The sequence below is a fragment of the Schistocerca piceifrons genome, chromosome 1 (genome assembly GCF_021461385.2).
Source record: "Schistocerca piceifrons isolate TAMUIC-IGC-003096 chromosome 1, iqSchPice1.1, whole genome shotgun sequence".
Classification (NCBI taxonomy): Eukaryota; Metazoa; Arthropoda; class Insecta; order Orthoptera; family Acrididae; genus Schistocerca; species Schistocerca piceifrons.
The window spans coordinates 1,125,864,005-1,125,881,328 of record NC_060138.1 but is presented as its reverse complement, the minus strand read 5'-3'; the positions used below and the strand labels follow the sequence as shown (position 1 = coordinate 1,125,881,328).

At 42.4% G+C, this 17,324-nt stretch overlaps 1 protein-coding gene across 2 annotated transcripts in view; it reads right to left on the bottom strand.

The window, feature by feature from the left end:
• Nucleotides 1-17,324, bottom strand: part of LOC124779165 (serine/threonine-protein phosphatase 6 regulatory ankyrin repeat subunit A-like) — a 303,064-nt gene that overhangs the window by 221,684 nt on the left and 64,056 nt on the right. For both annotated transcript variants that reach the window (XM_047253694.1, XM_047253693.1), the window contains exon 4: nt 9,738-10,034. In XM_047253694.1, coding sequence (XP_047109650.1) covers nt 9,738-10,034 — 297 coding nt within the window. The remainder of the gene's footprint in view (nt 1-9,737; nt 10,035-17,324) is intronic.

Below are 17,324 nucleotides of genomic sequence, written 5' to 3'. Positions count from 1 at the left end.
AGGTACGTGTTAGTATTTCTAGGTATTTATGTATTGTATTTTAATATACAGAATTAATAATGACCTTGTTAAATACAATGTTGACTTACGAGTTTTTCATCGTGTGTAAAGCAGACTGCACTCGGTACATACGAGGTTCTAATTTTAGAACTTAACAGAATCCTATACATTCTACAGTAACTACTTTGTTTTCAGCTATGAGTAAAAAGTGTAAATTCACTCTTCACCTTGTGAAACAAGCTGACAATGGATCATATCGTATAAAATCATCGGAAGAAGATTCTAGTCAGGTTCCTCCTTGTTCTGCACCAAAAGAAAGAGCAGACCTACAAAATGAAGGTAAACCGTAGTTCATATTGTTGTAACTTCAAGTAAGATCCTTGTTTGAAAGTTGAGGTGATTAAATTATTTAAATATTATTGATGACATTACTATGCGGAAAAAGAAGCCAATACAGAGGCAAATTCCACTTCTGAGTTTGAAATTCTTTTCGAACACAGCAGCGAGGATGGTATCTCCAGTGGCAGTAGTGATGTGTATGATCCAGATAAAATCAAAAATGACCATAGTAGTAACAACAGCAGGGAAGACGATGATGAGGAAGTTGATATGGAAGTAAAAAGTACTAAGCAGTGCTGTAAAAGGAAAAGCAATCAATCACTTCAAAGTTTGCAGAAAGAAAAACGTATGAGGGGACAGGATTATTTAGGAATGCAAAAAGATGAGTATGGCAAAAAGCACTAACAATGAGCAGAAGTACGAGGGAAATGAAACCACGATGTACTTGTAAACATTCTTCCCTAAACTGGAACAGGAATTGCAAGGATAAAGAACAGAGACAGCTAATATTTAATCATTTCTGGCAGGATATGTCTTGGGGTCAAAGACAAATTTTTGTTAGAAGCCATGTCTACTACGGTCCAGTTAAAAGATGCAGAAATAATTCAGAATCTAATAAATCTCACCGTCCTAACACACTATATTACAATTTTGTAATAGAAGGACAGAGAAAAACTATCTGCAAGACTACGTTTCTGAGTACTTTGTGTGTAGGCGAATGGAGTGTCAGAACATGGGCATCTAGTGCATCAGGAAGAACACCTGCAGAAGGGCTTCAAATGTAGGAAAGACCAACGAAAGTTTCAGGTGGACGACAATCAGCATCAGATATTTTTGCAGAGTTGCCGAAACTGGAATCGCATTACTGCCATCGTTCTTCCAAAAAACTCTACTTGGAACCTAACTGGCAGAGTAAATCAGAACTACATAGGGAATATATAGAATTTTGCAAGAAAAGAAGACAAATCCCAGCTCTTTACAAACAGATCTGCGAGGTATTCTATGAAAATAGTCTTAACTTCTTTTCGCCTAAAAAGGACCAGTGCTATCTTTGTTGTTCTCACCAGACGGGCAATCTCTCAGACAATGATTACTCTTTGCATATGGCCCGAAAAACTGAGGCAAGGCAAGGGAAGCGAAAAATAGTGATAAATTAGGACCAGCTAGAGTGTTTACAATGGACCTTCAAGCACTTCTGCTTTCTCCCAGACTAAAAGCATCTGCACTGTATTATAAAAGCAAACTGAAGGTCCACAACTTTACCATCTGTGATTTAAAAAGTAGCGATGGTTATTGTTACCTTTGGCACGAGAGTGAAGGTGGACTAACAGCTTCGGAATTTGCCAGATTACTCATGCATTTTATAGAAAAGTACGTCCAAAATGATTCAGAAGCTATTTTCTATAGCAACGGATGCACGTACCAGAATCGAAACTCAGTCATGAGTAATGCATTGGCTCATCTCGCCAATCAGAAAGGCATTACAATAGTGCAAAACTTTCTGGAGAAAGGTCACGCTCAAATGGAGTGTGATTCTATGCACTCCACCATAGAAAGGAAGTTAAAAAACAGATACATTTATACTCCTGCTGGCTATGTAGAAGTATGTGCTACCGCAAGCCAAGTCCTAGACCTTATGTTGTCAATTATTTGGACCACACATTTTTCAAGTCCTATGATAAACTCTCGTTGTATTCGTCTATTCGGCCAGGATCCAAAATTAGGGATCCAACAGTGACTGATATCCGGTGTCTCAAGTATGATCCCTCCAGAAAAAACGGAATATAATTTGAAATTCAGCGATACATGGGAACCACTTCCAAGAAGGATGTCAAACATACCCAGCTCAGTTACAGTGCCCCTCTCTGAAGTTCACCACTAAAGATCAGTGCAGAAAAGTTCACGCATTTGCAACAACTAAAGCTGGTCCTTCCTAAGGATGTGCATTCATTTTATGACACACTGCCTCACATTTGTAATGAGAGAACATGTCCGTGCCTAAAAAAAATGCAGCTGAAAATAAACTTGTTTCCAGCCACCTATGACTGTGATAGTACCAGTAATAGTAACAATAATAAATGTTGATAAACTGCACAAATGTTTACAGTAATAAAAGTTTAATTAAAGCTAATGACATTGTTTCTATGTTTCTTAAACACAGTAATTTATTAACATCCAGATTCCAATATTTTGATCAATGTGAAGTTATTCATTTCACTTTATATCTGTAACAATGTATCCTTACAGATGTTTCATAATACACAAATAATGCAAAGTTTAAGTAAATATTTTTTAAAACAAATTAAACATTCATTCATTTCAATTCTTAACCGTGCACTCGTTACATGCCTCTTATCTCCATCACTACCAAAAAAATAACTGTGAAAACCTTGTAACTGCAAAAACCGGCAGACAATTTGAAGTGCATAATAATGTCTTATGTACCAATGACTGGATCCATATTGTGTGGCAGAAACCACTACATTTGACTAATCAGGTCCCTATGTGATTTCTACAATTAGTTTTTGTTTCTCCTGTAAAAATTGACCAATATGAGTTACGAGGTTTTCATTGCCCAGCGACGATATGTATATTCCAGACAAATCTTCATACTATACTGAAGAACCTGGATCTTTTGATTTCTCTCTTCAGAACATCAAGTTTGGCACTCCCATCACTTGCCACCACAGCCCGCAGCTCGTGGTCATGCAGTAGCGTTCTCGCTTCCCACACCCGGGTTCCCGGGTTCGATTCCCGGCGGGGTCAGGGATTTTCTCTGCCTCGTGATGACTGGGTGTTGTGTGATGTCCTTAGGTTAGTTAGGTTTAAGTAGTTCTAAGTTCTAGGGGACTGATGACCATAGATGTTAAGTCCCATAGTGCTCAGAGCCATTTGAACCATTTTTGAACTTGCCACCACACTACCAAGACATGTGAAATTATTCAGTTTCAGTCCTCTAACCCTCCTAAAATAGCTTATGTTGAGGGGGTGCTCAACTCATTTGCAGTGCCACTATCTTGTTTTCATTCACAGTTAACCAGAACTCTTTGAAAGTGGTTTCTGCAGATCCAGTTTCCTCTGTACCCCATATTGGTTTCACCCCAAATGCTGATTTCATTTGCAATTGTATGAGTTTCTTTTTTACCTTCTTTGCTGATGTAATGTACTCCACAATTGACCCAAGGGTAGGGACCTGGTCACCCCTGTGGGAGGCAGAGGCAGGTGCTGACAGGAACAGAACACCTCCACTCCCTGTCTCAAAAACACACACACACACACACACACACACACACACACACACACAAGGCGTCAATGCAGCGGCTTTCATCTTCCAGAACATCTTTCTGTGTGGTTGAGAAGCTTGGAAGGGGTGCAGACTCAAACACCTTTAAAAACTCTAGACAAAGGCATGTTACCAGATGAAGGTGCAGAGGGGACACTTTGCATGCCTGGGATTCCAATGTGAAATGTACAATAAGCCATTTGATAAGGAAAATAATACTTGCTATCAATGCTATTCAGCATCTATGCATGCTCTCCTGCAGACAAAGTGTGGGAGAGATAACACTAAACTGGAAGGAGATGTTAGCAGAGGAGGAGGAAGTGAAAAATGCACAGGACACAGAATATTCATTCTTAACTGACAACATGGAGTTCACACAGTGAGGGAATTCCATCCACAATAAAGCCTGTGTCATCATCAGCCATGTGAATTGTGGATAATAAAGCCTGTGTCATCATCAGCCATGTGAATTGTGGACAGCACAGAATGGTTAACACAAGGATGGTGAACAATAATTTGATTGACCAGAAAAGGAACATAGATTAGCCAACTGTATGTATGGACGCACCCTGGATTAGCTCTAGAAAACACATAGAGATCACCTTCAAGGAACACTTGTGGTCAAGCTGTGGAAGTAGACACATGTCATCCAGATGGAAAAGGGGAGACTTCCTAACGATACTCAAGAGATGACACTTGGCTCCTGAGCACCACCTTCCGCCACACCGCAAATGCCAGACACCAAGCTCCAGCCACCTCCAGACATGCAGCTGCAGAGGTAAAGGGTCAATGGAATCACTTGAAGCACACAGTCATACCCAGCAACTCTCACACTGGCGCATGCATATGGCAGTTAACCTTGTTGCATTGACATCTGATGCATGTTCGTATCCATTCTTAACAGTTTGTTCTGATGCCCGGGCATACAAATCGGTGTGAGAGTAGGTGAGTTGTCAGTCAGACTCCAGGATGACACAGATTATGTAAGCTGTTGAATCCATGTCTCCAAAATATGGTAGGCAGGAAAGGTTGAGGTTTACTGTTTGACATTTCACGGTGTAAATGTCAGCCTCAGGAACATCAACTAATTGGAAGTCCAATGCTGATGTCATATCTTAAGTAGATTGTATAGCTCTTGGTCTGATTGTTGCACTGTGGCTAGTTGAGCAAAGTCAATCAAACGTGAGAGACAGGAAAGGCTGTTGGCTACCATGTTGTCGACGCCAGAAATGTGTAACACCTTGTGATGAAGCAAGCTGAGATCTCTTTACTTCCTCTCTTGTTCTGCCATCTGCCTCCTTAAATTCATTTTATTTTCATTTTTGTCTAATTATCATTAACATGCATAAGTATAATTTGCATTTCCATAAAAGAGAAAGGTTGTCCCTCGGTGTTAAGGAATATAGCACCAGGTTTAATTTTGTGCTTATTTTTGTGTATCTATTTAATTTCCTAATTTATTTTGAACATTCCTAGTTAATATCTTTTGCTATAGGGGGACATCAGTAATCGTTTTGTAGCTTAGATTCTAATGTTGACCTATAAACCTATATAAATTCCACACTAATTATAAATATTCTTAAAGTATTTATTTGGCTCTATTAGAAAACGTATTAGCAAAGCCAGCCCTTAATTAATTCCAAAATAATTACCAGGTTTGCAAAACTATTGTTTGCATAACTATATCTGTTAATTTAATTATTTAAACAAATAATTCAGCCAAATCTTTGTGGTAGAAGAAACTGTTAAAAAGAAGGAATTTTTCCATGTATTTAGTTAATTGAATGAGTTATGTTTTAATTGTAATTTCTGTAGCTTAAATATGGAACAATGTATACTTTCAGTGCCTATTATTGTGAGGATATATAAAGGACCGATTTTTGGTCCTGAGACAGTCAGTCCATGGCTCATTTTCAGACGGGAATTATGTATAGTTAATTCGTTAGTTGGTTGTGTGTTCTACTCATCAATTGCATGGTACAGTAGTTGTTATGATGTGGAACATGTCAAGTGCACAAGAAATGCTCATATGAAACAAGATTTTTTAGATGATGAGACCTACCAAACAAAAGTGCTGGCAGGTCGATAGACACACAAACAAACACAAACATACACACAAAATTTAAGCTTTCGCAACAAATGGTTGCTTCATCAGGAAAGAGGGAAGGAGAGGGAAAGACGAAAGGATGTGGGTTTTAAGGGAGAGGGTAAGGAATCATTCCAATCCCGGGAGTGGAAAGACTTACCTTAGGGGGAAAAAAGGACGGGTATACACTCGCACACACACACAAATCCATCCGCACATACACAGACACAAGCAGACATTTGTAAAGGCAAAGAGTTTGGGCAGAGATGTCAGTCGAGACGGAAGTAAAGAGGCAAAGATGTTGTTGAAAGACAGGTGAGGTATGAGTGGCGGCAACTTGAAATTAGCGGAGGCTGAGGCCTGGCGGATAACGAGAAGAGAGGATATACTGAAGGGCAAGTCCCCATCTCCGAAGTTCTGACAGGTTGGTGTTAGTGGGAAGTATCTAGATAACCCGAACGGTGTAACACTGTGCCAAGATGTGCTGGCTGTGCACCAAGGCATGTTTAGCCACAGGGTGATCCTTATTACCAACAAACACTGTCTGCCTGTGTCCATTCATGCGAATGGACAGTTTGTTGCTGGTCATTCCCACATAGAAAGCATCACAGTGTAGGCAGGTCAGTTGGTAGATCACGTGGGTGCTGTCACACGTGGCTCTGCCTTTGATCGTGTACACCCTCCGGGTTACAGGACTGGAGTAGGTGGTGGTGGGAGGGTGCATGGGACAGGTTTACACCGGGGGCGGTTACAAGGGTAGGAGCCAGAGGGTAGGGAAGGTGGTCTGGGGATTTCATAGGGATGAACTAAGAGGTTACGAAGGTTAGGTGGACGGCGGAAAGACACTCTTGGTGGAGTGGGGAGGATTTCATGAAAGATGGATCTCATTTCAGGGCAGGATTTGAGGAAGTCGTATCCCTGCTGGCAATGACTTTCCATCCAAGATAACATGCTGTGTCCTCCCTATGAGTCACAAATTTCACTTGATACCCATTTGACCATACTTTTGACATTAAAGACAGGTGTGGTACTGAGTCAAATGCTTTTTGGAAATCAAGAAATACTGCATCTACTTGACTGCCTTGATCTAAAGCTTTCAATGTATCATGTGAGAAAAGTGCAAGTTGGGTTTCATTTGATTGATGTTTTGGAATCAATATGTTGTGTGATGCCCTTAGGGTAGTTAGGTTTAAGTAGTTCTGAGTTCTAGGGGACTGATGACTATAGATGTTAAGTCCCATAGTGCTCAGAGCCATTTGAACCATTTTTTGGAATCAATACTGGTTGGCACGGAGGAGACCACTCTGTTTGAGACACCGAATTATGTTTCAGCTCAGAATATGTTCTAAGATTCTTTGTCAAGGATACTGAATGGTAGTTTTGGTGATCACTTCTACTACCCTTCTTGTAGACATATGTGACCTGAGCTCTTTTCCAAGAACTGGGCACAGCTTTTTGTTCAAGGGACATATGATATACTGTTGTTAGAGGAGAGAGAGAGAGAGAGAGAGAGAGAGAGAGAGAGAGAGAGATGGAATCTGCTAGGAATTTCATTGGGCCCTGGAACTTCATTCAATTTTAATGATTTTAGCTGTTTCTGAACACCACTGATACTAGTACTGAGTTCACCTATCTTTTCAGTGATACAAGTGTGTGCAACATCCCACCAGTTAGTGAATAGTTAAAAATGGTTTAAAAACCTGTGAATATCTTGCCTTTGGTGTCCCTCGACGACTGCATACATGAGCTAAAATATGCTTGTTCAATAAATATAGGATACCATAATGTATTTCACTACAATTATGTAGACCACAACTGAAGTAAAGTAAGTATGTAGATTTATTCACTTCAAAACCTGTATCTTATGAGCTCATGATCATCCTTCGGTGTAATAAGACTCATTGTTACTACTACAGCTAACCGATGGTAGCACATACTACACTGGCGATATTCAATAGTCCACCTTCAGTGATTTGATAGAAATGCATGTGTGAGGTCCATTGCATTGTTCAACACTAATACTCAACAAAGTACGAATATAAAGTCACGTATCATTCTGCCTTTTGTGATATTTAATCAAACTGTTTAACATTGTGAAATAATCCATCACTTCACTGTTCTAATATGATGTTTTAGACAATGTCCAACACACGAGTTGCTATATTGTAAATCCAAACCTGAATGATGCACCAAGAACTTATCTCAACTGTACACAGAGATCTGTCCTCTAGTGGGTCCACCACTCAGCTCTCCTAACAATACTTGAGGCCAAGTATTTATACTCTTCCCACAATTTACTATTGGTTATAATAATGCAAAACATAATTTATAATATGAAACAGTTTAACAATATTATCAAACATTCTATAACATTCCCTACTTTGCTAGAACAAGTTTAAGACATTTTCTAAGCACATAAAAATCACATTAATATTGAAATGCCAGAAATAAGCATTCTAACAATGACAAATGATCAATGACCTATATTTTGTTAATTAGGCTTGAGATTTAATTCCTACCATTCACAGATGATGAGAACGAAATATATTATTCTTTTATCTAAACATTTTCCATATATTAATTTCCTGAATCTGATTTTGATTGTTTATGGTACAGAGGGTATTGTAACTACTATTGTTTGGTATTGTTATTATTCTTCTAAAAGCCTTTTTCCTATTATCGAAAAGTAATTGAATTTAACTACAGCTGGAAATATAAGAGCATTGATCTAGTATTACATAACGCAGGGATGGTAACCATAAGACTGGAATGTTACAGGTCCCATCGGGACAATATTCCTAGGTTTTCCTTTGTAGAGGAACATTTGAAAATAGAGTTAACCATTCCCATTTTTTGCTTTGCTATCCTCAATTTCAGTTTCGATTTCATTTGTTAGGAACTTGACATGCTTTGGTGCTATTAACACCCTTCACATAGCACCAGAATATCTTTGAGTTTTGTGAAAGATCACTTGACAATATTCCTCTCCGGTAGTCACTGAAGACTTCACACATTGCCATTTTGACAGCCAAATGTGTTTCATTCAGCATTGCGCTATCTACAGTCCTATACTTAGTTTTACACCTATTCTATTTCTTTAGATGTTTCTTTACAATGGCTGTACACCACAGAGGGTCCCTCCCATTACGAAGTATTCTACTGAATGCATATCTACCCAGTGCATGGTCAACTATAATATTAAACTAGTGTTTACAGCAACTGTTCTGAAGAATTCACTGAATTTAGTTTCCAATTTTTCTGGCCTAACACAATCTGCCTAGCATCTCTTATCACCATGCAATTTAACAGCATTTGCTGTATCAGGTTTATCTGCTTCATGCCTTAAATGCACAAAATTATTTTTGCTTTGTTCTTGGAATATTCAATTTTTTGTGTATAGAGCTTGTTTCTAGCTTGTTTGATGACATGATGCAAAACAGAATGTGTTGAACAGAATACAATACATCCAGGAATTCAATCACACCATGGGATCAACAATAATCTCACCTGTGATAATCAGACCTTTGGATTGAAAATAGCTTGATTTTTTCAGCTTTTCTGTAATTCACACTTGTTTATATTGGGCTGAATCTACTAAGAGTGCTACAGCTGGAAAGCTCAAACCTTAAAATTTATAAATAAAATTGATTAAACAGGATTCCTAAAACAATAAGTAATTATATTACCACTTTGAAATGTGACTATAACTCCAGTACCACTGTTTCCCTAATATCAGCACTGTTTATCAAAGAATGCAGCAACAATGAAATATTACAAAAACTGATAATATTCTGAGCTCTATCTGAGCTCCATATTTTACATTTCTTCTCTCTGATACTTTAGCACCCAGTGGCTAAGAAAATTGCTTTAAGATAAAGAACTGAAGATTTGTCAACATTTCTTTGTTTCTTTCAGTTTTATTACTTCATAATATCTTTTAGAGTAGACATTTTAGTAACATCTGCTATATTTTAGAATGATACTCAAATAATTATAATAAATTATTTAAACACACTCTTAATTACTTACGCCATTTGGATAGCTTGAAGATAGCATTAGTGGTGTCTGCCCATATCTGTCTTTGCAGTCAATAGGTACCCAATCTCCTTCCAACAGATACTTCAGTATTTCCCGTGACTTAGATGCAGCAGCATGGTGAAGAACAGTTCTGCCATAAACGTCCAGTGAATCCATTGGAATACCTGAATCCTGGTAAAATTTAAATGTCTCCAAGCACCAGGAACGAGCTGCTACATGAAGTGCTGTCTCCCCCAGGACATTTCTGGCATGTAAATTAGCACCAGCTGATACCAGGTACTCTATAACCTAAGAGGAAGAAGTATCTTTCAACTTAATACTGAAATTATAAATTTATTTAGCTCTTAAACTAAAATATGCTGTAACAATAACATACATATAATATTCATATTATTAGAATGATACTTAATTACATTTCTCATGATATCAAATTCAAATGAATTATGTGCTACTGTTCCTTTCAAGCAAATTTGTGTTGAAAACCAAAAATCACATAAGAAAATACGTATATTACTGTGACAACCTTTCGCCGTACAGCTGTCTTAGCAGCTCCATATGTCTCTAGTTCACAATGGCCGTCTGCTATGGCAGCGAGTTTCTATCTTTTGTGTGTTACTTCCATCCCAAGCTATTGATCCTGCCCTCTGACAAATTCCTGCATACTACACTCGCTGGCTACCAGTAGACAACAACAGCTTGGTCTGTAGTGAGTGATGGAGTTCCACATAGTCATTTCGTTACCTCCAAACACCACCCGCAATGAGACACTCTAGCACCATCTCATGGCAGAACTCACGTCGTCTGAAATGCAGCGCATCTGGCCCTCATTCCCCTTGAGCAGTGTGGGGACCGGAAACCCTCGCAAGTCCTGCACCTTCTCTGAAACCTGATGGAGTCATAAATGGTCTCTGACAGCTTCCTACACAACATCTGGCTAGCTCACCTCCCGGCCCCGATACAGACAGCTGTGGCATCTCACGCTGACCTCTCCTTCAGCAACGCTGCCAGCCTCACCATGTTCACAAGATGCTGGCCTCACTGCCCACAACTGTCATTGCCACATGATAGAGCCACCACCATCCAGCATAGCCAGCTGGCCGTCACTCCACCAGCCACACCATTTTGAGCCATCCTTGCCACTCAACATACCATTAATGACATACCAGCTGCTCCAGTCCCACCAGCCCGCAGCCAGCGGCCAGTAACTGGGGCGTATATGACATCCTTACCCATCTCAGCACCTACACGACAATGCTGCAAGCTACTGTGGCCTGCATCGATTCCAATCGCCACTATCCGTGCAGCTCCAGCCACTGGCGGGACAACAACTACTGCCACCACAGCCCTAGCCAACCTGCAAACACTTTTCGCAACACAGCCAGCCTCTGCTGGTACAATGAGCATTTCAGCCCAGATGCTGTGAACTGCAGGGAGCCTGCTCCTGGCACCCAAATGGAAATGGTCGCTGCAATTATGCACACCCAGCTGTTGCTCAATTTCTCAGCATCTGCTCATCCATGATGTTTGCTCTGCTATGCCATTCCTGATCAACAGCTTCTCCAAGTTGTCAATTTCCTGTATCAGCTCGTACAAGACCCTGGCACCATCTCAGCTATCGTCCTGAAGGCAGCGAACAACACCACCATCACCACCTATGGCATACATCACCATGACCTTGATCTCGGCCCCAACGGGACCTCCCCAGGACATTCACAATCACTGACGTCACTGATCCCATTATCGCTGCAGACTTCATTGGACACTACTGCCTGCTCGCTGATGTTGCATGCTGACACCTCACTGACAGTGACAGAGAGCTCAACAAAGTGCACCACTCGTTTCACGGTTCTTTTAGACGTGAAGCAGGCTGCTTGGAGTGGCCACGTGGTTTGAGGCGCCATGTCACGAATTGTGCAGCCCCTCCTGCCAGAGGTTCGAGGCCTCCCTCCCTCGCGCATGGGTATGTGTGTTGTTCTTAGCATAAGTTAGTTTAAGTCTAGGGACTGATGACCTCAGTTGGCCACTTAGAAATTCACACACACACACACACACACACACACACACACACACACACACACACACACACACACACACACACACGAAGCAGGTGGCATATTCCAGCCCCTATGTCGACCTAAAGGCACAATTTCCTGCTCTCACATGCCCATCCAGCGCCCCTCAAAAGGTCCACCAATCAACTATTCACTAGACTGACACCATTCCTGGACCACCCGTCTTCTGCCAGCCATGGCACCTACCACCGCACAGACTCAGCATCGCCAAGATTGAGTTCGACAGGCCGCTCACTGCCGGTGTGCTGCACCCTTTGAAGAGCCCATGGGCATCTGCTCTTCACTTTGTCAAGAAGAAGGAAGACTCCTGTACCCAAGAAGTGATTACCAGAAGCTAAAAAACCCCAACATACCTGACTGATACCCAGTGTTGTTCTTAAGCAGCTAAAATAATGGGCTAGCCCAAGCTACAAGATTCAGCACAAATGACTGCACGAGGCTATCATCCAGACACACAAATACATCCAGAAGGTCACCATCATCATGCCACTTGCACTCTACAAGGGTACCTTCGGCCTCCATAATGGCACCCAAATGTGACAGTGTTTCTTGGGCAGTACACTGCATGGCTTGTCCTGCTGTTTTGCCTACTTTTATGACATACTCATGTTTTCTGTGATGCCCAAGGAACACCTCTGTCACTTCCACAGCATGTTAAACTTCTCCTGCCACCATCTGACAAATGCCCCTGCTACGCAGAAGCTACACACCACCACAATCCAAGCTGGCCAAACGAAGGGGAGCAGGCCAGTGCCGTGAATGAATAAAATAGAACACAGCTTCTCTGCTGCTATGCATGACGTTGAGGATGCTACTCTGCTCACCACTTCCACCCCACTTGCCATTGTGGTCGACACCAGCTAGACGGCCAACGGGCTGTCGGTGACCTCTGGCAGCCACTTACTTTCTTCTCCAACAAGCTCTCTGCCACTCAATGATGCTGGAGTGCATGCAACACAGTATCCTTGCAATCTATGAGGCAAATACTTTTAGTCATCACTAGAGGCCATGTCACTTCATAGTCTTCACCGAACAAGCCCATAATGTAGGCCCTTGCAAAGCACTTCAACCAGTGTTGCCATCAATCCTGACAGCTGTCGTTCAATGCCAAATTTACTACTAACATACATCACATTTCCAGAATTGACAATGTCATCACTGACTGCCTCACCCACACCTGCACTGTCATCTTAAGGCATTAGCACTGTCCAGGAGCATGACTCGGAATTTGCCCCCTCGTGTCTGGATGCTGTCACTGGACTCTGCCTTCAATGTATGCCAGCTCCTGGCTCAGACAACAGTATCTGGGGTACAATGTATCCACCAGCTCACTGTGCTTGTTCCTGCCCAGCACCTTCCACAAGGCCGCTTCCGACCATTTACATAACCTGGTGCACCCCAACGAGCACACATCTGCCATTCTGGTGATGGACATTTCATGTGGCCAGGTATTCAGAGGGAATGCAGGAACTGGGAAGGCACCTGCCTCGCCTGTCAGTGCATCAAGGTTAGCCACCACATAAACGACCCCATCGCTGCCTACCTAGACTTCACACATTGCTATGCCCACATTTGCATGGACTTCTTCAGCCCTCTACCTTCCTCTGATGGCTGCTGCTACCTCCTCACCATGGTGGACAGGTTCACCCACTGACCTGAGACAACACCAATTCCTGACATAACTGTCACCATGGTAGCCACCACCTTCATCTCCACATGGATCACCTGTTTCAGCTGTCACTGTGGACCGCGGATACCAGTTTACATCTTTACTTTATCGCATGCTAACAGACCTCTATGGCATTGGTTTCCACCAAACATGGAGCTGCCATCTGTCAACCAATGGCATGGTGGAACAGTTCCATCATACCTTGACGGCCTCTCTCACCTGTCATAGCAAGAGATGGACCGCTGCCCTGCCCCTGGTACTCCTCGGCCTCAATATTGCTTGCCAACCTTGGGATATCTGTCACTGAACTTGTTTACAGCCAGCCACTCGCTGTCCCAGCTGACTTCCTGGAGCCTGCCCACCTACCTGCAGATGACATCATCACTGAGTTCGTCACCATCCTGCAGTACTGCATGGCTCACCTGCAACCCTTCCTCCCCCCCTCCCCCCCCCCCCACCCCCAACCACGGGGAATGCAAGGGGATTCATTCATGGTGACCTCACACCATGCACACATTTATGTTACGCATCGACACTCACCAGCCCCCACTTTACCCACACAACTTCAAGCCCCCACAGGGTTCTGAAGTAGGACTCCAAGATATTTACATTTCAACTCCACAACACACCTACCAGCATTTCCATCAAAAGACTCAGGCTCACTATATGGTGCCAGATGCCAGCCGGTGTGGCCGTGCAGTTCTAGGTGCTTCAGTCTGTAACCGCGTGACCGCTACGGTTGCAGGTTCGAATCCTGCCTCGGGCATGGATGTGTGTGATGTCCTTAGGTTTGTTAGGTTTAATTAGTTCTAAGTTCTAGGGAACTGATGACCACTGATGTTATGTCCCATAGTGCTCAGAGCCATTTGAACCATTTTTTCGCTGCCAGATCCCATACCATTCAGCCCGACCATCATCGTCATTAAAACCACGCTGCTGCCGCCGCCTATGCTGCCAAGCACCCCAACTGCCGAAGTCTTTTGGCATAGGTCTGTCACACTACAATTGAGCAAACCATGGGAAACCTACCGAACTATGATGGTGCCACCGTATCTCACCGGCCATTGACAACAGAGGCACCAGTCTCCCTGATGCAGAGGATGCCCACACCCCTTCCCCCATACCACCAATCGCCGATACAGCGAATTCCCCTCTGCCGCTGTCAACGGCCAGCTATGCCACCAACACTGAATCACAGTGTCAACCACTTCCACAACAGTGTTATTTTTTGTGCTCCCAGCAGTGCACCCCACAACTGCCACCACCCACCCTCACACTGGAGGCACTGGCAATTCAGACTCACAGTGCCCAGCACGTGCACTTTCAGCTGTCAAACGGCCCACCAGGCTGACAACCTCTCCATGCTGCCACCCAGCAGTGATGCTCCACCCACTTCACACTTCACACTTCACACTTGGCACCCTCAAGTCCAGCACCTGCCCTCATCACATGACTGGCAACTGCGGTCTTGATCCCATCGCCCACATCCTCACCACAGGTATAAGACGCTGCCTCCCACTGGTACCAGCCTTCACCATCGCCACCTTACTCACAACCCATGCTCCCCTCATGCAGAGGGTGATGGCGGGACTTTGTGGAAGCCTTTTGTTGCACATCTGTTTTAGTAGTTCCTAGCTTACAAGGCAGCAAGTTTCTCTGTTCACTTGTTTCTTCTGCCCCAAGCTATTGATCCTGCCATGTGACCAGGTACTTATGCATCTACATCTACATCTACATGGATACTATGCAAATCAAATTTAAGTGCCTGGCAGAGGGTTCATCAAACCACCTTCACATTTCTCTATTATTACAATCTCGTATAGCGCGTGGACAGAATGAACACCTGTATCTTTCCATATGAGTTCTGATTTCTCTTATTTTATCATGGTGATCGTTTCTCCCTAAGTAGGTCAGTGTCAACAAAATGCTTTCGCATTCAGAGGAGAAAGTTGGTGAGTGGAATTTCATGAGAAGATTCCGTCACAATGAAAAACGCCTTTCTTTTAACAATTTCCAGCCCAAATCCTGTATCATTTCTGTGACACTCTCTCGCATATTTCGGGATAATACAAAACATGCTGCCTTCCTTCAAACTTTCTCGATGTACTCCATCAGTCCTATCTGGTAAGGATCCCACACTGCGCAGCAGTATTCTAAAAGAGGATGGACAAGCATAGTGTAGGCAGTCTCCTTAGTAGGTCTGTTACATTTTCTAAGTGTCCTGCCAATAAAACACAATCTTTGGTTAGCCTTCCCCACAATATTTTCTATGTGTTCCTTCCAATTTAAGTTGTTCGTAATTGTAATACCTAGGCATTTAGTTGAATTTACAGCTTTTAGATTAGACTGATTTATCGTGCAACTGAAGTTTAACGAGTTCCTTTTAGCACTTATGTGGATGACCTCACACTTTTCGTTATTCAGGGTCAACTGCCACTTTTTGCACCATTCAGATATTTTTTTCTAAAACATTTTGCAGTTTGTTTAGATCTTCTGAAGAGTTTATTAGTGGATAAATGACAGCATCATCTGCAAACAACCAAAGACGGCAGCTCAGATTGTCTACCAGATCATTTATATAGATAAGGAACAGCAAAGGGCCTATAACACTACCTTGGGGAACGCCGGAAATCACTTCTGTTTTACTCGTTGACTTTCCATCAATTACTACGAACTGTGACCTCTCTGACAGGAAATCACAAATCCAATCACATAACTGAGATGATATTCCATTAGCACACAATTTCACTACAAGCCGCTTGCGTGGTACAGTGTCAAAAGCCTTCCAGAAATATGGAATCAATCTGAGGTCCTTTGTCAATAGCACTCAACACTTCATGTGAATAAAGAGCTAGTTGTGTTTCACAGGAACGATGTTTTCTAAACCCATGTTGACTGTGTATCAATAGACCATTATCTTCGAGGTAATTCATTATGTTCGAACACAATATATGTTCTAAAATCCTGCTACATATCGACATTAATGATATGGGCCTGTAATTAAGTGGATTACTCATACTACCTTTCTTGACTATTGGTGTGGCCTCTGCAACTTTCCAGTCTTTGGGTACGGATCTTTCATCGAGCGAACAGTCGTATATGATTGTTAAGTATGGAGCTAATGCATCAGCATACTCCGAAATGAACCTTTGGTATACAGTTTGGACCAGAAGACTTGCTTTTATTAAGTGATTAAGTTGCTTCAGTACTCAGAGGACATTTACTTCTACGTTACTCATGTTGGCAGCTGTTCTTGATTCGAGTTCTGCAATATTTACTTTGTCTTCTTTTGTGAAGGCATTTTGGAAGACTGTGTTTAGTAACTCTGCTTTGGCAGCACTGTCTTCGATAGTATCTCCATTGCTATCACACAGAGAAGGCATTGATTGTTTCTTGCCGCTAACATACTTCACATATGACCAGAATCTCTTTGGATTTTCTGCCAGGTTTCAAGACAACATTTTGTTGTGGGAACTGTTATAGGCATCTCGCATTGAAGTCCGCGCTAAATTTCGAGCTTCTGTAAAAGATCGCCAATCTTGGGGATTCTGTGTCTGTTTGAATTTGGCATGTTTGTTTTGTTGTTTCTGCACTACATTTTCTGGCTACCAGTAGAGATCAACAGCGTGGTTCATAGCGAGATTCCCATTGACCTAGCCTTGACCAGTTTCCATATTCTCCCCACGGTGTCAACATCCTGCTCTGCACCAACACTGCTATGGTCAAGCCATGTGGCGACGCATACTGTGGAATTTTGAGAGACACCCACATCACATTGTCTCTACTCCTGCCATGCAGCTGGGCACGTAAATTGTGTTTCATGCCACATCTTCTGCT